Raw genomic sequence first — 21,382 nt, forward strand, 5'->3', positions numbered from 1 at the left:
AGGGGTTGCCACAAATAAGGAGGAGCCAAACTATTCTCCAAAGAACCTGAGGGTAGAAGCTATGGGTGGAAACTAATCAAGGTGAGAAGCAACTTGGAATGAGGAGAAATTTCTCATGAAACACAATATACTTATAAAATTCTACCAGGGAATATTTTTACTGAGCCTCTTGTGCAATAATGGTCTCCCAGACTCCAGTTTCCATTATCTTCCAAGACCTCTGCACAGCACTGGGATGCAAACTCTATGACAGAGTACAATGTCACCTACTAGTTTCTTGTTATTTCTTGCTTAGTCATCGTGGTATATGGAGATAAAGCTTTTTCTTGGAGAGTCCACATATATTTTACCAAATGTTCAGTCTTTTCTAAGACTATTTCTCTTCCTTTTGAAACCTTAAAACTTATAGTTGCTATTTTATAAATAATTTTATGTTATTTTCTTTTCCTTAGATCATTTCAGACCTAGAATCCTGGAATGATGAACTCTCTCAACAAATGAACGATTTTGACACTGAGGATCTTACAATAGCTGAACAAAGACTTCAGCACCATGCAGACAAAGCACTAACCATGAATAACCTGACTTTCGATGTCATCCACCAAGGACAAGATCTTCTACAGTATGTCAACGAAGTTCAGGCTTCTGGTAAGATGGGTTTGCCCCACTTCAACCAGGTTAATGGATTTATTGTGATTACCTAGGCTGACTTCATGAGAGTCATTGATTTTCAATCTTATTGTACCCCTGAAAGAAATAGAATGTGTCAGGTATTTTGCTTTTGGAAGGGAAAGGGGTTTTTTAAAATTAAGGTTGTTATAAAATATATTTTACTGAAAAGTAATAAATATTACAGTTTTTAAAATAAGCAGCTATATAATCATTTTTCAGTTTCTGTTTCATCCGGTTCACTGACAAAAAGGCGACCGACAAAAGCACGCCCGACTAAACCGCGGTGACAAAACCGCGAGTTCTAAACCGCGCCGATGAATGAGCACGGAAGCGCGCCGACAACAGCGCGCTCTAACTCTAAACCTAACCGTTACCCTAACCCTTACCCTAACCCTAACTGTAACCCTAAACCTTACCTTAACTTAAATCGCGCTTCTGTCGGCGCGCTGTTGTTGACGCGTTGATGACATCGCGGTTTTAGTGCCACGGTTTTGTCGGTGCGGTTTTGTCGTGCGCGCATTTGTCATCCATGTTATCTTACATAAATAACAAAAAAGTTAATTCTGCCTTGCCAAATCTGCTTGAGATTCTGCAAATTACAATGAATAGAACAATGTTGGGAAGATGTGATAGATAATTCTGAGTTATAGTAGAGCATCCAGTACTCATATACTCATATCGCTGTATATTACATTGGGTTTGTGTTTGCATATGCAATGCAAAATAGCAACTCCTTCGGCTATTTCCGTATGTTTCATGTTATGGAAATATAAGTGGAAATAAATATCTAATGAAAGTGTGTTGAAAATATATGGTGATATGTGTAAGGATAAGCAAATTCACAAGTTCGTGTGTGAAATCATATGGAGCTGGATATGAACCACATCCTATTCCCATCATATAGGTTATTATTATTAGTGTTTCTAATGTGGTGACTATGGGTCTCCATATCAAAAACACTAATAATAATATGAATAAACCTTTAGATTTTTAAAATACTAATGTTAGGTTTACAAGATGCTGTTTGTAATGGAATGCCAGTTACACAGTGACTGAAAACCGCAGAACAAAAGATTGTGGTATTATTGGCTTGTAATGTAAAGTATAGGCAAATCACAAATCAAGAGGGGAAAATGAGTTTTGATAAAATGCAATAAAATGAAGATTTGCATTGTATGTCTCTTCTGAGCAACTATAATGTGTAAACTAGTCTTAACCATGTGGAGGGGTGTTCAGTGGGGTTTGATTATTGAAAATCAACAAGGTAATCAATTTTGCTGTGTAGTTGATGAACTATTTTAATTTGGAATAGGAACAGAACAGAATAGTGTAATTGGACACACAAGGAATGTGTCTCTGGTACATAAGCTCTCAGTGTACATTCAGACAACAAAATAATATAATCATAAGATACAAATAAGAGAAGGTAGTAGAAAAAATGAGAAGGATAATACAGCCATACTACATAGGTGAAAAATATCCTTAGATATAAGACAGTACTGTGGTACATGGGAATTTGGCATGTTAAAAGAGTATGACGCCTTAAAGATAAACTTAGATTCAGTTTAGATTCTCAACCCATTCAAACACAACATGATTTTGCTGCTATTAAAAGGAACAGAATCGTTTTTTGAGCTCTGATGAGTCTGCTTTTTGTTTTTAAAAAATCCTTCTCTTTACCACTTCATCCCAAAGGGATATGCAGACATCTTATAACATACGGGCTAATACCTGCCCTTATCAAACTCACCTAGTCCAGTGCTCTACGAATGAATTGGAATGTAAATTTACCCAAAATTTCCATCTACCATGACCCAGCTTTGAATTATTGGAGTAGTAAATTAGCAATAATTGTTTGAGGATGACAGCTTTAGCAATAGGAATAGCAGTTCGACTTATATACCGCTTCATAGGGCTTTCAGCCCTCTCTAAACGGTTTACAGAGTCAGCATATCGCCCCCAACAGTCCAGGTCCTCATTTTACCCACCTCGGAAGGATGGAAGGCTGAGTCAACCTTGAGCCGGTGAGATTTGAACCGCCGAACTGCAGATAGCAGTCAGCTGAAGTGGCCTGCAGTACAGCACTCTAACCACTGCGCCACCTCGGCTCTAACACTCGTTGTAGACCCATCCACACATAGATAATGGGTGGACTGGTTGAGAAGTTTATATGCATGCAATTCAAAAGCTTTTACAATTGCAGAATTAAAACCGGCCGTGGGTCCTTTAATAGGCCATGTTTGTGAGTTTTAGTGACGTGTGCCACATGGGAAGTTATAACCTATAGGTGTGGTTATAGGTGTTGAACTGCTCTGTGACAGAGATGTGGACATGGCAACTCGAGTGCAAGACCTGTTGGAATTCCTCCATGAGAAACAGCAGGAGCTGGATCTGGCGGCCGAACAACACCGGAAACATTTGGAACAATGCGTGCAGCTACGCCATCTGCAGGCTGAAGTCAAGCAGGTATAAGAAGACTCTAGTTCTTAATCTCTCCATTCCGTGTCCATCCGTTGGCATCAAAAGAACTTGCAGTCAACCCAAATCATCATTTATGCCAGTGGTAGTCAACCTGGTCCCTACCGCCCACTAGTGGGCGTTCCAGCTTTCATGGTGGGCGGTAGGGGTTTTGTCCGATACTGAAGCACTTTCCTTTTTTTAAAATTTAATTGACTTTTTTTTAAAAACGTGATAGCATTATTTAAAATCATTTTCATTAGGTTTTCATAAAATCACCATTACTGTGGAACCGGCGAGTGGTTAGAAAATTTTACTACTAACAGAGATACAAAATTAAAATAATGAAAATTAAAATAATTCCTCACCAGTCCCCATTCAATATGAAACATATCTGCCATCTTTAAAGCTTCTTTTTTTAAAAAAATACAGTACATTTTTATTCGTTGAGTGTTTTAAATGGTATTCCCCTGCCCGGGACTGTTTATTGATAGAAAATGGATAATACTAATTGTAAGATTGATTTGCGCTGCTGAAATGTAGAAGGGAAAGTTCTATATTGTTCCTGTTTTTGCATTTTGTTTTAGGTATTGGGCTGGATCCGAAATGGAGAGTCCATGTTAAATGCTGGCTTAATTACAGCTAGTTCATTACAGGAAGCTGAGCAACTGCAGCGTGAACATGAACAGTTCCAGCATGCAATAGAGGTAACAGTATTTTTTTTTCTTATTAAATTTCATTTTGTAGTCCGTGCAAAGGCAACTTTTGACATATGGACTTAAAAGTATATATTTGTTCATGTTTAATATATTGCTAGGTGCACCACTTTAATATGCCAGATTCTATCTAAACAGATTCTTGCCTTCCCACCTGAGCAGTTGGTCCAGGGGCAGAATTATCCCGTGTGATTGATTTTTCATAAATCTGCCACAGCCTGCATAAGGAGCAATGGTTCCACCCCAAAACCGCGCTCGACTAAACCGCGTTGCTGACGTCATCAACAGGGCGACAACAGCGCGGAGACAGAAGCACGCTGTAAACCCTAAACCTAAAATTAACCCCTAAACCTAAACCTAATCCCCCTAAACCTAATCCTAAACCTAACCCTAAACCTAACCCTTAACCTAACCCTAAACCTAATCCTTAACCTAACCCTAAACGTAATCCTAACCCTTAACCTAAACCTAAACATAACCCTAACCCTTAACCTAACCCTAAACATAACCCTAACCCTTAACCTAACCCTAAACCTCGTGACCCGTCAAAACCGCGGTCCACTAAAGCGCGCCCGATCAAAGCGCGTACGTGACGTCATCAGCAGCGCGACAAATAAAATTAAAAATTAATTAAAATTAAAATAAAATTAAAGCAAGCCGATTCACATAAAGGTAAGGGTTAGGGTTAGGGTTAGGTTAAGGGTTAGGGTTAGGGTTAGGGTTACGTTAAGCGTTAGGGTTAGGTTTAGGGTTAGGTTAAGGGTTAGCGTTAGGTTTAGCGTTAGGTTAAGGGTTAGGTTTAGGGTTAGGCTTAGGGTTAGGTTTGGGGGGGTTAGGGTAAGGTTTTCACGTTAATTTTAAATTTACCGCTCACAGCGTGCCGTTTTCGTCGCGCTGTGATGACGTCACATACGCGCTTTCGTCGAGCGCGCTTTAGTCTACCACAGATTTGTGGTGGAACCCCTAAAGCTAACCGTAAAGCTAACCCTAAACCTAACCCTTACCTTAAGTTGAATCGGCTTGCTTTCAAAGCGCTATTTAAAGCGCCCTTCTTTCTCCGCGCTGGCTGTTTTTCGCCCTGTTGATGACATCAGCGACGCGGTTTAATCGGGTGCGGCTTAGTCGAGCGCGGTTTTGACGGGTCACGAGGAGCAATAGCCATCAGTCATCTATACGGCTGTGTGTAAAGAAATTGTTTTGTTGCATTTGCTCATAGTTGCTACAAACGGTACATCATCTTTTCTCGCCAACTATGAGAAATAGGATTTGAAATCGTTAGATAGAGGGGCCTCTGCTTTGCTTCTCCAGCTGTGCCTGCTTGAAATGCTGTCAGTATGTGCAGAAAAATATCAAGTTAGATGGCGCAACTATGGAGCAACATCTTAAAATTAGTTGACGAGGTCACCAATAATCAACTGTGCTAGGCTAAAATTACCTTCACTTCTGTAGTATTGGATATTTCTACGTTATAATTTCATTTATGATGTATTGCCCAAGTTTATGTTGCCATGGTAACATAGTATGCCTAGCTGAATCCCATATCCCATTTAGAGCCGAGGTGGCGCAGTGGTTAGAGTGCAGTACTGCAGCCACTTCAGCTGACTGCTAAGCTGCAGTTTGGCGGTTCAAATCTCACCGGCTCAAGGTTGACTCAGCCTTCCATCCTTCCGAGGTGGGTGAAATGAGGACCCGGATTGTTGGGGGCGATATGCTGACTCTGTAAACCGCTTAGAGAGGGCTGAAAGCCCTATGAAGCGGTATATAAGTCTAACTGCTATTGCTATATCATAGAAATAGAACTAGAAGCAAATGCACCAGTGTCTCTTCAGCAAAAAGCTGGTAGTGTTGATATACTTGCAAATTGATGTGAGTTGGATCATCCCGTAAAGCAAACATTTAACCATGTTTTTGAATCAGGGCTGGGCGTTCATGCTCCTTGATATAAGTAAGAGAGGAATTCTAATCTCATTAGGAATAAGATCTGCCTTCGTTCTGTCTCTGTAAGTTCCATAACCTCTTCATCCCTGTCTTGGGTTGAGGGACATATTGTGGAATGAAGAACAGGAAAGCATATTTATGCTGTGAAACTTCCTCTCCATTTTATTCTCTATATGTGGGCAATGGTATATGAAAAAGGGTTCCACCACAAAACCGTGTTCAACTAAAGGGCGCTCGACTAAACCGCGTAGCTGACGTCATCACAGCGCGACAACAGCGCGGAGAGAGAAGCACGCTGTAAACGCTAAACCTAAAATTAACCCCTAAACCTAAATCTAACCCCCCTAAACCTAATCTTAAACCTAACCCTAAACCTAAACCTTAACCTAACCCTAAACCTAATCCTAACCCTTAACCTAACCCTAAACCTAATCCTAACCCTTAACCTAACCCTAACCGTTAACCTAACCCTAAACCTAACCCTTAACCTAACCCTAAACCTAACCCTTAACCTAACCCTAAACCTAATCCTAACCCTTAACCTAACCCTAACCGTTAACCTAACCCTTAACCTAACCCTAAACCTAACCCTTACCTTAACTTGAATCGGCTTGCTTTCAAAGCGCTATTTAAAGCGCCCTTCTTTCTCCGCGCTCGCTGTTGTCGCCCTGTTGATGACGTCAGCGACGCGGTTTAATCGGGCGCGCTTTAGTCGAGCGCGGTTTTGTCGTGCCACGATGAAAAAGACTTTGAGAGATGGATTACAGAAGGCACAGAAGGGACTTTCCCTCACACCTCCAACTGTAAAGGAGACAGCCAGAAATTTGTACTTTCCAACTTTGCCAGATTCGGTTAATGTAGTCTTATAATAAAGTACAATTCGCTCATCTGGTCTTGAAGTCACACACTGCTTTATAATCTAAATAAAGACAAGGGAGCATACTTGGTCATCCCATGTGATTGGGGAATGTGTTGAAATGTACTCATCCAGTCAATCTGTGAGCAGAGAACACTATCTCTAACTGTTTCTCTCAGATGTTTGGAAAGCTTTGCCCATGATAAGGAAGGTACAGCAGAAGAGCAGAATTTTATTAAAATAGGTTAATAGTAAGGTGTATGTGCAGGGCCGGATTTAGATGAAAAGAGGCCCTAGGCTATTCCACTTATGCGGCCCTTTCACCTCCCATTTTTAAGTTTGTAAATTACATGAGAGACAATAAAATACATCATTACTGTGATATATATCTATATATATATAGCTGGCCTCCCGACGGAGGGCGGCTCTGCTCTGCGGCAAAGGCAGCGAAGCCAGCCGCCTCGCCTGCTGTGCTCAGCTGCCCGGCTCGGCCCCCTCACCCTCACCTGCCTGGCCGCTGGTGGGCTCCACGTCGACGGGGCGGCTACTGGGAGTAGCCGCGCCTCTCGCCCGACCGCTGGTGCCGGGAACGTGGGCGGGCTCCCCAACTGCCGCGGTGCTGGAACGATCTTAACCAATACATTTTTATGTTTGTTTATTAGTCATATGCGTAGAATTTCTCCTTATTTTAGGTTCAGTGTTTTAGTCTTCACTGTTTTTAGAATAGTGTAATTTTAATTTTGCTAACAATTTGAATGTAGGCCCCTCTTGATCTTGAGGCCTTAGGCTGAAGCCTAGTTAGCCTATAGGAAAATCCGGCACTGTCTATGTGGCTGCCTGATGCTTATTTATTTACTAGAGGTATATGCCACTTTTATCTATACAATTGAGGCAACATTCCTTCCTCCTGTTTTCTCCACAACAATAACTCTGTGAGGTGGATTGGGCTGAGAGAATGACTGGCTGGCTTCCAGGCCTAAGGGAGACCTGGAATAAATGATCACCTAGTTCCCCGATAAAATTGAAACGTGATAGAGCCGGCTTAAGCCTCTTTTGAAAATGCTGATAATACCGCGTGTTTATGAACCTAATGGTGTTATTTACATTTCCTCAGAAAACTCACCAGAGTGCCCTCCAAGTACAGCAGAAAGCCGAGGCAATGCTGCAGGCTAATCATTATGACATGGACATGATCAGGGATTGTGCTGAAAAGGTGGCCTCCCATTGGCAGCAGCTGATGCTCAAGATGGAAGATCGGCTCAAACTTGTGAATGCCTCCGTGGCTTTTTACAAAACATCAGAGCAGGTAGGTTTGCGCAGATATTTGTTTAATCCAGTAATGTAACAGTTTTAAACACCTTAAACTGTTCTGACCCCTCCCCCCCCTCGTCCCACACCAACACACTCCGAGCCAAAGATAAGTTACGGCATTTAATTAACAGACAGGCAGGTCCTTGGCAGCAAACCGGCACAGACAAGCTTGGGCAGCAATCCAGCACAGATAAGCCCTGGCAGCAATCCAGCCTGCCAAGCTCACAATAATGTTCTCCGACATTCGTTCCTGCGTTGACTTCTGCAAGAGGGGCGTGTGCACAAGCAGTCCTTTTATAGTCTGGAGAGGAGCCTAATGACCACCAGCTGAGTACAATCACCTCCTGTAATTGCGTAATTGTTCCTGACGCCTAGTAGCTCTTTGATGGCGTGCATCCAGGAACAACTCACTGCTGGCTTCTGGATCACTCTCCCTTGTCTCCTCCAGACTGGTCCAAGGCTCAGGCGCCTCCTGGTGGCCAACCAGCCTCTCTGCACCCTGCTCGGAGTCAGAACCCTGTCCAGGGTCCTCCACATCCTCCAGAGCCGACTCATAGGGCCCCTCGCTGTCGGAGTCTGGTGGCAGCTCCAACGGCTCCTGCTGGGCCACAACATTAAACTATTATAAAAGTTTCTTACACAGTATCATGGCTGCCATTCTGCTAGCCAAGCATCACAAGCTGACAGCCTGACATTAGCAACGGGGGGGGGGGGGGGAGGAGGATTGCAATGTAGGGAGAAATTAGTAGGGGAATAGAAACCAAGCAGTGCCAGCTCCACATGTGAGAAACACCAGACAGCCCAAGGCCACTCATTGGAATGCAGAGCTGGAAAGGAACTGTGGGTCCATTAACCAAACAATATGCAAGCACCCAGTTGGACATTAGTTGATAATGGGGATGGCCAGGGGAGAAAGAAAGCTAATTTTATTGTTTTACACGCCAAAACTCCAGATTCAACTCCGCTACTTCTATAACCATTTAAGCCTTAGTAAAATATACTCCTACTAAAACAAGGGGCCGGGAGTCTTCCTTTGCTAGAAGACTGAGTGGGTTAGTTGACACACAGATTCCCAGCTGAAATGAATTGCACTTACAGAATCAGTCCGTTTGCTTTACTTCCATTCTTTGGCAACCAGAGATACCATGGACTCAGCCAGTAGCAGAGTCTAATTTTTCTTAGCCAAGTCCACGCAATGCGTGACCCGACAAATGCGCGCCCGACAAAACCGCCGTGACAAAACGGCGAAGTTGAAAGCGCGCCCACTAAACCGCGCCCACAAAACCGCACCCACAAAAGTGCGATTAGAGTTTTTAGGTTAGGGTTGTTAACGTTGTTACCGTTGTTTTCGCATTGTTTTCGATGGCGCGCTTTTGTCGGCGCGCCTTTGTCGACGCGCTTTATTGGGCGCGCTTTCGATTTCGCCGTTTTGTTCCGGCGGTTTTGTCGGGCGCGCATTTGTTGGTGAACCCAGCAATGTTATGTCGTGTAATAATATGCATTAATCAGAGTTAATTCTTTTTTAAAATATAATAATATTGAAGATTTTGATGTGAATAAAAGATAAACATGAAAACATACATAAAGAAAAGTTAGGGGAAAGATAAAAGAAAAAGTGTAGGGGACAATACAAGTAAAGAAAGAGAGGGTAAGAGTAAGGGAGAGGTAAGGGAAGAAAGAAGGGGAAGGAGAGGAGGAAGGAAGGAAGTAGAGAAGGAAGGGAGAGAGAAAAGAAAGAGAAAATAAGGTGGTGTCACAACAGGCGCTAGGGATGGTAAACAAAGCAATCCAAACTATACCTTATAACCTTTTAAATGGAATAACAATAGTATAAGAATGGCAAAGAAAAAGAATAACTATGTGAATGTATACCTATAATTGTATGTAAGAGAATAAATGACAGTAAAAATATAAAGCACAATATAGGTAAACAATATTTGGTTATAAATACCTAAGTATAAATAAATATAGAACTGTACATAAAAATGGATAACGAATAAGGGGACCATGAACGCAAGATAGAAATGTATAGAAGGGAAAACACTAACTGCAAAGAAACCGATACGGAACTGCTGTATGATATATGATGGAACTTCTTGTTCCTATGTTGTTTTAAGTCATGTCTTTGTTTTTGTTGGTGTGTTTAAAATAAAAATTTATTAAAAAAAGAAAGAAAGAAAAGAGAAAGATAATTAAAGAAGTGGCTTCCAACCTTTACAGCAGTTAAAAGCAAGCCAATTATCCCTCCATCCTCTCTGGGATTATATTACTTCTGTATGCTTATTTATGCATACCCTGAATTGGATAAGTTGCACATATCAAATAGGTCGGGCTGATCAAATGCTTGTGATTTTCAAAGAAGCTGGCAAACCGAGTTGTGATCGTGGGTTGTGTAGAAATGATCCCTGTTCCTTCCATCGTTCCTCAACCTGTTGGCTGATAGGTATGCAGTGTGCTGGAAAGTTTGGAGCAAGAATACAAGCGAGAAGAAGATTGGTGTGGAGGCGCTGATAAACTGGGCCCCAACTCTGAAACAGACCACGTGACTCCAATGATTAGCAAACACCTTGAACAAAAGGAGGCCTTCTTGAAGGTAATGGTGACCGTTCCAGTGTACATTCCTCCAATGTTTTATTAGTCATAATTCTTGCACATCCAGAGCCTAATGAAGGATCCTTGGCCTTGTGTGCTCGGTATCTTCTGCTGACCCACGCCGAGTTTAGCGAAGTGGGGGAAAGTCTTGATATGTCACATGACGCCACCATGACAACGTGAGTTTGATACCCCTGGTCAAGGGGGATAGGCACAGCATACAACTGCACCTGTTCTTCTAAGCAGTTTTCTAGTACAGTTTTATACATGTGTGCTGAATTACTTAGAGTGGGAACAACTACTTGTTTTTAATTGAGGAAAGAGCAGGAAAAATGAGGATTGAAAATTGGAAAGATTACAGAATAAGAAGGAAGGAAGAAAGAGTCTTGTTTGGAAATGGAAAAATAATTTTTAGTTGCCTTAGCCCTTCGTGGCAAGAATATACAGGTGAGACTCGAAAAATTAGAATATGGTGCAAAAGTTCATTTATTTCAGTAATGCAACTTAAAAGGTGAAACCAATATATGACATAAGATTACATCTATCTTATCTAAGCAAGATAGTTCAAGCTGTGATTTGTCATAATTGGGATGATTATGGCGTGCAGCTCATGAAAACCCCAAATCCACCATCTCAGAAAATTAGAATATTACATGCAATCAATAAAACAAGGATTGTACAAAGAACAATATCGGACCTCTGAAAAGTCTAAGCATGTATATGTACTCAGAACTTGGTTTGGGCCCCTTTTGCAGCAATTACTGCCTCAATGCGGCGTGGCATGGAAGCTATCAGCCTGTGGCACTGCTGAGGTGTTATAGAAGACCAGGATGCTTCAATAGCGGCCTTCAGCTCTTCTGCATTGTTCGGTCTCATGTCTCTCATCTTTCTCTTGGCAATGCCCCATAGATTCTCTATGGGGTTCAGGTCACATGAGTTTGCTGGCCAATCAAGCACAGTAATCCATTCCATTTCCATTTATTATATTTATATGCCGCCCTTTTCCCCCGAAGGGGACTCAGGGCATCTAACAAATCAAATCAGGGAGGGGGGGGGGTCATTGAACCAGGTTTTGGTGCTTTTGGCAGTGTGGGCAGCTGGAAAATGAAGTCAGCATCCCCATAAAGCTCGTCTGCGGAAGGGAGCATGAAGTGCTCCAAAATCTCCTGGTAGACGGCTGTGTTGACCCTGGTCTTAATGAAGCACAGTGGTCCAAAGTCCTATTGCTCAGTGGTCCAAACTCCTCTTTTCTGATGAGAGCAACTTTTGCCAAAAGCACTAAAACCTGGTTCAATGACCGTGGGATTACTGTGCTTGATTGGCCTCTCCATTCTTCCTCCATACTCGGGGTCCGAGGTGACGCAGTGGTTAAATGCAGCACTGCAGGCTACTTCAGCTGACTGCAGTTCGGCTGTTCAAATCTCACCGGCTCAGGGTTGACTCAGCCTTCCATCCTTCCGAGGTGGGTAAACTGGGGACCCGGATTGTTGTTGGGGGCAATATGCTGACTCTGTAAACCGCTTAGAGAGGGCTGAAAGCCCTATGAAGCGGTATATAAGTCTAACTGCTATTGCTATTGCTATTGTTTCCAAATGAGATGCAAAAGTTGCTCTCAGCTGTGGCTCAAAGCTGCAAAAAGTAGGCTGAAAAAAAGACTTTGCAACTATTGTCACATTGGTTTGGCTAATCTTCCAGAAAAAAAACCCTTTATTTTAACTACCTGCAGTCCTTTAGTTATTTAAAAAAAAACATTTTGAATTATCTTTACGAGAGATGATAGCATTGCACAAAACTAGACTGATCTTTAAAAAAAGATAAAACAGACCCAGACTGGTTAGTTTATGGATGGGAAACCACTGGAGAATTTTTAAAAAATCCATAAGAAGGGCAGTGGACGGAGCCTACTTTTAAATAGAGATTCCTAATTAAAAATATTAGTTCTGTAGCGTTATCATTTGTGCCATAGTTTTGAACGGCTCAGGAAACACTGCACAAAATAATATCTGGCTCTATATAAAAGATTTCAAAAAGGAATAACAAAAGAATCTTTTATTCCGACAAGAGTTTATGATAAATCAGAAATACTGTTTGTTGTAAGGTATCCAGCGTGGCATACACATTTAATATGGTCATTTTTATTCCCTAGTTGAATGGAGGATAAGAACCTTCAGAGTCGTTAAATTCAACTGTCACCATCATTCCCTCCTTTTAAAAATAAACTTTCTGCTAGAATTAGGTATTTAGATCCACGGAATCTATGTACCAATTCTGAGTATAGATCTAACATTAGATTTGAGTAAGAAGAATGTCTTTGTTGATACAATGGAGGTGAATTAGCACAGTGTTTCTCAACCTTGGCAACTTGAAGATGTCTGGACTTCAACTCCCAGAATTCCCCAGCCAGCAAACGCTGGCTGGGGAATTCTGGGAGTTGAAGTCCGGACATCTTCAAGTTGCCAAGGTTGAGAAACACTGAATTAGCACATTCAATACGCCTATAAAGAATCTCGGAGAAGAAACGAAATGTACTAAAATTATTAAGAAAGCCATAACTGTGAAGTTGGTCACGATTTCAGCAGCTGCTCTTTTGTGTATAAAAGAGGCATCAAATAGAGGACATCAAATATTTGAACTGTTTTTTTTCGGAAGAGTATTAAAAAGATTACTCAAAAAATGACTCATATCAAACTCTTATCCTGGATGATTACAACTTTCTTACCTTGGTACGTTCCGTCGATGCCAGTCGATTCTTATTGGCAGTTTTAGTTTGAAAAGATTAATTTTGATGCAGTTTTAGCTGGCTATGTATGCCATGTTGGCACTTAAATTATTTAGTTTGACTACGTTAAAATATGTTTTGATGTTTTTATAGTTTTGTTCCTCTGTGCTCATGTTTCCTAACCTTCAGAGATGTCGATCTTTAGTCCCAGAATTTCTCAGCTAGTCTGGCCATTACAGAGAATTCAGGGATGTAAAATCTACTCATCTGGAAGTTGCCATGATTGGGAAACACTGTTCTGTGCAATGAACTCTGAATCTTCTGTATTAGTATTCTTACTATTCTTGCTGTTTATAAACTGACCCTATTGAAATAATAAGTCTCTCCCGCTCCCTCCCTCCCCTCTCTCTCTCCCTCTCTCCTCCCTCTCTCTCTCTCCTCTCTCTCTCTCTCCCTCTCTCTCCCTCCCTCTCTCACTCTCCCTCCCTCCCTCTCTCCCTCCCTCTCCCTCCCACTCTCCCTCTCTCTCCCCCTCTCTCTCCCTCTCTCCATCCCTCCCTCTCTCTGCCCCTCCCTCTCCATCTCTCCCTCCCTCTCTCTCCCTCTCCCTCTCTCTCCCTCTCTCTCCTCCCTCTCTCTCCCTCTCTCTCTCCCTCTGTCCCCCCTCCCTCTCCTCCCTCCCTCTCTCTCTCCCTCCCTCTCTCTCCCTCCCTCCCTCTCTCCCGTCTCTGTCCCTCTCTCCCTCTCTCTCCCCCTCACTCTCTATCTCCATCTCTCCCTCCCTCTCTCTCCCTCTCCCTCCCTCTCTCCCTCCCTCTCCCTCCTGCTCCTCCCTCCCTCTCTCTCTCCCTCCCTCCCTCTCCCTCCCTCTCTCCCTCCCTCCCTCTCTCTCCCCCTCACTCTCCATCTCTCTCTCCCTCCCTCCCTCTCTCTCTCCTCTATGTGTCTTGTATGCTGTAGCCAATGTATTAATGTTCTCTTGCCTGACTGGCAAATTGTAGATGTTAGCAAAAATATGCGTAATAAGAAAACCAGTATGTTCTAGTGCAGGGGTATCAAACTCAAGGCCCATGGGCCGAATCCAGCCCATGGGGTGCTTTCGATCTGGCCTGCAGGGCTGCCCTGGAAACAGCGAAGGACTGGCCCACGGTGCCTTTGCCACTGAAAATGGAGCTCATAAGGGTCATACGTGGCCCTCCTGGGCTCCCTTTTCGGCTGCGACGGCCTCCTGCAGCCCTCTGCCAGTGAAAACAGAGATTGTGGGGGCCGTGCACAGCCCGGATGGGCTCCGGTTTCGCTGGTAGAGGGCTTCAGGAGGCCATCCCAGGCAAAAATAGAGCCTGGGAGGGCTACCTGCCAACCATTATGAAGAGCGCTAGCAAAACAAATTACTAGCAAAAGTGGCATTTGATCACACAAGTGATGTCGAGCTGCCCCCCTCCCCGCCCCCGGTCAAACACAACCCTGATGCGGCCCTCAGTGAAATCAAGTTTGATACCCCTGGTCTAGTGGTTAAGGCCTCAAGCTATAAAGAGAAAGATGATGAGTTCATGTCCTGCCTTAACTATGAAACCAGCTGGGTGACTTTGGGCTAGTCACTCGCTCTCCGACCAACCCACCTGATGTTGTTGTTGTGGAGCAAATAAGGACAAGGAAAGTGTGTTGGATTTCTTTGCGCCTGGAGTTATTTGTAAAAATAATAAAAGGCAGCATGCAAAGGCATAAGCATGCGGTGCTGTTATAAAGTTGTTTTCCTTCAACAGTCCCATCGTTTGCTTAAATAAATATTTTCTCAATGATTCAGAATAACGATGTCTGCATTATTTTGATCCTTTTCGGTTGATGCATCTGTCCCCTTGTAGGCTTGCACGTTGGCTCGGAGAAACGCAGATGTGTTCCTGAAATACCTGCACAGAAATAGTGTAAATATGCCAGGGATGGTGACTCACATCAAGGCCCCTGAACAGCAGGTCAAAAGTGAGTTTTGGGTCTTTTATTAATATTTGCAAACATTGTGTATGTTTATCGTTAAAAGTGCTTAAATTATACGTTTGTGCATAATATGTCCTTTAATAATGTCTCACCTGGCAGATATCCTGAATGAGCTTTTCCAGCGAGAAAATCGTGTCCTACACTACTGGACGATGAGAAAACGACGGCTTGACCAATGCCAGCAATATGTAGTCTTTGAAAGAAGCGCTAAACAGGTCAGGAACTGTCTTCATTGATAATAGTTGAGTTGGGATGTCCATATAGCTTAGAACTCTTCTTCCAGCTGTCATTCAAAAATAACCAACCAAACATTATGTCACTACGGTTTTCTCAAATATGTCTCCCCCCCCCCCCCGAACTCCAACAAGAGCCGAGGTGGCGCAGTGGTTAAATGCAGCACTGCAGGCTACTTCAGCTGACTGCAGTTCGGCTGTTCAAATCTCACCGGCTCAAGGTTGACTCAGCCTTCCATCAGTCCGAGGTGGGTGAAATGAGGAGCCGGATTGTTGTTGGGGGCGATATGCTGACTCTGTAAACCGCTTAGAGAGGGCTGAAAGCCCTATGAAGCGGTATATAAGTCTAACTGCTATTGCTATTGCTAACTTCCTCCCAGATTCCTTGTCAAGAAAAATGAAAGTTTGGGGAATACCTTTTGGCATTCTGTGCAACACAAAAGAAAAAACAACAAGAGAAAATCACCAGACCTCCTTCCATTCTATAGATTCATAGCAATATTAGAGATGCAGTCACAGATCAATCACACACACACAACCATCCTTCTCTCCTGCATAAAAATGCAGGACTGTTTACCTCTATCTATCCATTGAAAATTCCAATTTTCAGCAAAATCACACCCGTAGCAAACAAAGTGTTTGCACTTATGACCTCTTGGATTTGGATTTGGATTTGGATTTATTACATTTATATGCCGCCCTTTTCCCTGAAGGGGACTCAGGGCGGCTCACAATTCAGTCAGGGAAGGGGGTACAAACAGGGGATAAAAAGACGAACATAACAATACACAATTAAAACACACAACAACCATACCATTCGAGGAGGGGGGCAAAAGCTCTTTAGCCCCAGGCCTGTCGGAACAGCCAGGTTTTAAGGGCTTTGCGGAAGGCCTGGAGGGTGGTGAGGGTTCGAATCTCCACGGGGAGCTCGTTCCAGAGGGTCGGAGCAGCCACAGAGAAGGCTCTCCTCCGGGTAGTCGCCAGTTGGCATTGGCCGGCGGATGGAATTCGGAGGAGGCCTAATCTGTGGGATCTGATCGGTCTATTGGAGATAATTGGCTTAACAAGTCATTCACTTAACAAGTGGCACAAAAAATGTAACATTGGGTTGGTTTTTATGACCATCATGACATTTGACCATAACAGGCAGACTTCAGTCATCAGTCAGCTAGGTAGGATATTGCTGTGCTTATTGAGAATTTATCAACTAATGAACAATGGTTGATTTCAGTGATTATTTTTTGTCCAAATCACTTTCCGGTTACTTGTATTGCACTTCAGTTACACTGTAATTGTGTTCAGCTGTTTTTAGCAATAACAGTTAGACTTATATACCGCTTCATAGGGCTTTCAGCCCTCTCTAAGCGGTTTACAGGGTCAGCATATCGCCCCCACAGTCTGGGTCCTCATTTTACCCACCTCGGAAGGATGGAAGGCTGAGTCAACCCTGAGCCGGTGAGATTTGAACCGCTGAACTGCAGATAACGGTCAGCTGAAGTGGCCTGCAGTACTGCACCCTAACCACTGTGCCACCTTTTTCTGTATAATTTTCTGTATACTAGTATATTCTGTTTTGGTTTGGCATCACAACTAATGAAATAGGCTGTTCACTGAGAATTTTGTAAAGATTAATATCTCATCTTTTATGTTGGGTGTGTGTGGGGGGGGGGGCGGCATAACAGCCCTAAAGGTAATTACTTAGAAGTAAACTCGGTTGAGATCATTACAATATTTTGTCTTGAGAAAAAATACTTCCAGATTGTGACAAAAATATAATTTGAATATTTTTGAATGATGCAAGGGAGAAAAAGGACAAGACAAAAAAAAACCAGAATTTGAATAAATAATCTATTGTTGGGAAATGGTCAGGTTGTTTCTCCTAGAAGTTATTTAATTTTTCTTCTTCATTTGTCTTCTTAGGCTCTTGAATGGATCCATGATAATGGAGAGTTTTATTTATCCACACACACCTCCACTGGCTCTAGTATCCAGCATACTCAAGAGCTGTTGAAAGAACACGAAGAATTCCAGATAACTGCAAAGGTAAATGTAAAACTGTAGATATTTAGGTTTTCTGTCATATCACTTGAAAAAGATACCAATTTGGACCCAGTTTGGAAAAAGTGGGTTAAATCCATCTCCCATGCCATACGGTCAGAGGTGGGTTCCTACCAGTTCACACCTATTCGGTAGAACCGGTTCGTCAAATCTACCGAACCGGTTAGAAGAGGTTCCACCAGTGGACCCGGAAAGCAGGCCACACCTACAGAAGAGGTTCCAAAATTTTTTGAAACCCACCACTGGTCCTTGGATATGATTATTCTAGACTATCATGCTCCTATTTATAAAACTCAGAGCCTCTGTGAAAGGTAAGGATGACTACTGCGTTTGTGGTGCAATCAGAACATTGCGTGTGTTGAAGTTGTTTTAACGCAAACCAAAGATGCCTTTGAAACACTCAACACTCAGCTATTGCAGGCAAAACAAGCTGGTCCTTAACTTCGATAAATCAAAAATTTTAGTTTTTGCTAAAAAACCTAGCCAATACTCCTGGAAAATGGAAGGACGTAGTTTGGAACAGGTTAAAACATTTAGTTACCTTGGGGTGGTTTTCCACTCGCAAGGGACATGGAAGGCACACCTGGATCACACATTGCAAGCAGCCAATAGGTCCTACAAATGCAATCAAACATTTCTTTTATACAGGTGGAGGTCAGTTAGTACCGGCTGCCTTAAAACTTTTGAGGGACATGACCAGGGAGCATGGCCAGCTCTACATCACTCGTGTCGGGAGCACTTGTGATGGCCAAGTGCTAAGGCAGGACTTCTCTCAGACCACCCCACTTTCATTATAATCTCCTTCCTTCCTTCCTTCCTTCCTTCCTTCCTTCCTTCCTTCCTTCCTTCCTTCCTTCCTTCCTTCCTTCCTTCTCCTTTCTTCTTCCTTCCCCTTTCCTTCTTTTTCTTTCCTTGCTTTTTCTTTCTTTCCTTGCTTTTCCCTTTCCTTCCTTCCTTGCTATCTTTCCTTCTTTTTCTCTGTCTTTCCCTTTCTGCAAAAGGGGAAACATTTCTCCTTTTGTTTTGTTTTAGTTTGTTTTGCTAGCCCCCTGCCAGCGAAAATGGAGACAGGGGGGAGCGTGTTCCCCCCTGGCCCCATTTTCAGCCACAACAGCTTCTTGTAGCCCTCTACCAGCGAAAATGGAGCTTGGGAGGGAGGGGGCGTATTCGCTGGCAGAGGGCTGCAGGAGATCCTTGTAGCTGAAAACAGAGCCTGGGAGGGTGGCACATGACCCTTGAGTTTGACACCCCTGCTCTAAGCGGAGTGCTCATTTTATTTATAATAAAATGAAATAAATGTGGAAGACCCCCTGCCTCCTATACGTAGATCATACTTTTATCAGCCTAATACTAATCAGATTTCCTTTCTGCTAGCCTTCATCTGATCGTCAATCCCATCTAGAGTGATACATCCAGTGGTGGGATTCAGCCAGTTCGCACCTATCCGGGAGAACCGGTTGTTAACTTTCTAAGCAGTTCGGAGAACCAGTTGTTGGAAGAAATCTTATTTTGTTTTTTTTCCACTTTTGAGGGCTAATCCTGTAAGGAAGGCAGGAAGGAAACATTCTGGTGTTGTTTCTAGCCTAATCTTTATCGTCCTCGCTTACAGAAACTGCTTTTCCAGTTAACCCTTATTACATTGTAACAGCTAAGGCGAAGCGCCCATCAACGTGAGTGACGTTGAGTTGGCCACGACCGCCCAGTCACATGACCACCAAGCCACGCCTATCCAGATGGTCATTAGGGCAGAGAACCGGTTGTTAAATTATTTGAATCCCACCACTGGATACATCCCAACAGAATCTGTGACACAGTCTTTACACCCACGCTGTAGGGGACAATAGGTCTGTTAATGTTAACATTACTCTTTTAATACCATATACGTTACCAAACTCTCTGCTCCTATAAAGACTGGAACTTCTTGAGTTCTTTATCAGTGACGTGTGGTATTATAAATTGGGTTTTTAACATGATGAGGCATGTTTCCCCAAACTTGTGTTTTCTGGATGGTTAGACAATCCCCAGACACACTAGTAGTGTCAGTGCACGATGCTATCCTTACTTTGCAGAACCCTAAAAGCTAGAAATGTAAAAAATGTTGCAATGATCCTGATAATTCTGTTCAAGTACCAAAAAGCCGTTAGCATGGAAACAGAATATTATCTTCTATTTATAGCGTGAAAAGGCTGTTATCCATTAGAGGCACTGAATGTCCACTCTTTCTGACTGCCTTCCCATCTTTCGTCTATCCTATAGCAAACCAAAGAGCGGGTGAAGTTGTTGATACAGCTAGCGGATGGCTTTTGTGAAAAGGGGCATGCCCATGCAGCAGAGATTAAAAAATGTGTCACAGCCGTGGACAAACGATACAGAGACTTCTCTCTGCGTATGGAAAAATACAGGACCTCTTTAGAGAAAGCTCTAGGGATTTCTTCGGATTCCAATAAATCGGTGAGTGTTGAATGTTTAATTTTTATTTTGCCTCAAAGTGACAAAGAATGACTTAATCTGGCTTCTAGAGTTTCTGTCTAGATAGAACCCCTTTTTTGTGTTGGTTTCTCCTTCTCTTCACTAATTTTGATGTCATCTTCCCTTCCTTTAATTCAGAGCAAAAGCTTGCAACTGGATATAATCCCAGCCAGTCTCCCTGGGTCAGAGGTGAAGCTGAGAGATGCTGCTCATGAACTTAATGAGGAAAAGAGGAAGTCTGCACGCAGGAAAGAGTAAATCATTTGTTCCCCTCCTAACATAATGCATGTTTATCCATGCTTTGGACGTGTTGTAATTGTTATCTATTTAGTTAGGATGTTGTGCATTCATAGCCCCAGCCAACGTCTCATTAATATGTCACCCAAACATTCTTTTTTACATTTATGTAAATTATGTGCATTAAACAATGAAGGGGAAAAGTAACACGTGGTAGTTTTGGTCCATGCCAAAATATACGATGTGTCCTTTCCCCCCCAACCGTCTTTTCCATTTGTCCATTTCTACTTCTCAGCAATGACCCTATATGTTAAAAAAGAAAACGAGAATGTGGATTTTAAATTGTGCATTGCTATTTGATAAGTCGGAGGCAAGGCATTTTAAAATAGGCTGATCTCTTGAACGTCCCAAAAAAATGAATCTAGAATTTTTTTTTCTAAGATTCAACAAGAAATAAGAATCAGCAAATGCACCTTTCCTTTCAAGGCATTTTAAAATAGGCTGATCTCTTGGACGTCCAAAAAAAATGAATCTATAATTTTTTTCTAAGTTTCAACAACAAATAAGAATCAGCAAATGCACCTTTCCTTTAATTTTATTCAGTATTTTTATTGCTTCCTTTAGCCACTACTTAAAGCAAAGATTAAATTAGAGGACAGAATGCTTCCAGGATGAGACAATATTTACTTATGCAAAAGCCATGTTAAAACATTTTATTATCATTTTTACTGACCTTAATAGTCCACATTTTTTTCTAGTTGCAGTTCTCATCCACTTGTGCTCTTCAGCTCATTTTACTATGTTAAATCCTTGCCGTGTACCTAATTTTTGTTCAGAATGATATAGGATGAAACGAATAGTCTAAAGTTTCTCTCTCTCTCTCTCTCTCTTGTGTATGGAAAGGTTCATCATGGCAGAGCTTATCCAGACAGAGAAGGCTTATGTAAGAGATCTCCGGGAATGTATGGATGTAAGTTCTTGCTTTCAAGCTAAATGTGGGCTCTCAAATAGATTCCTCCCCCCCCCCACTGCCATATTGTATGATCTGTAACCATAGAGCTGTGCAGTGCTGTATCAGAAGTAGGCGTGTTTGTCAATTAAATCAAGAATCGCGATCAGCTTCTTGTTTTGC

The 21,382-nt window shown here is 42.5% G+C and overlaps 1 protein-coding gene across 2 annotated transcripts in view; it reads left to right on the forward strand.

The window, feature by feature from the left end:
* The window catches only part of TRIO (trio Rho guanine nucleotide exchange factor), a 279,954-nt gene that overhangs the window by 153,318 nt on the left and 105,254 nt on the right, over nt 1–21,382 (forward strand). For both annotated transcript variants that reach the window (XM_087721977.1, XM_087721979.1), the window contains exons 14-24: nt 453–648; nt 2,972–3,138; nt 3,717–3,836; nt 7,754–7,945; nt 10,394–10,543; nt 15,124–15,238; nt 15,353–15,468; nt 17,407–17,529; nt 19,801–19,995; nt 20,152–20,267; nt 21,154–21,220. In XM_087721977.1, the coding sequence (XP_087578103.1) occupies nt 453–648; nt 2,972–3,138; nt 3,717–3,836; nt 7,754–7,945; nt 10,394–10,543; nt 15,124–15,238; nt 15,353–15,468; nt 17,407–17,529; nt 19,801–19,995; nt 20,152–20,267; nt 21,154–21,220 (1,557 nt within the window). The remainder of the gene's footprint in view (nt 1–452; nt 649–2,971; nt 3,139–3,716; nt 3,837–7,753; nt 7,946–10,393; nt 10,544–15,123; nt 15,239–15,352; nt 15,469–17,406; nt 17,530–19,800; nt 19,996–20,151; nt 20,268–21,153; nt 21,221–21,382) is intronic.

Source organism: Thamnophis sirtalis, unplaced genomic scaffold, assembly GCF_051295495.1.
Source record: "Thamnophis sirtalis isolate CommonGarterSnake01/CBP01778 unplaced genomic scaffold, rThaSir2_p1.2 scaffold_8, whole genome shotgun sequence".
Classification (NCBI taxonomy): domain Eukaryota; kingdom Metazoa; phylum Chordata; class Lepidosauria; order Squamata; family Natricidae; genus Thamnophis; species Thamnophis sirtalis.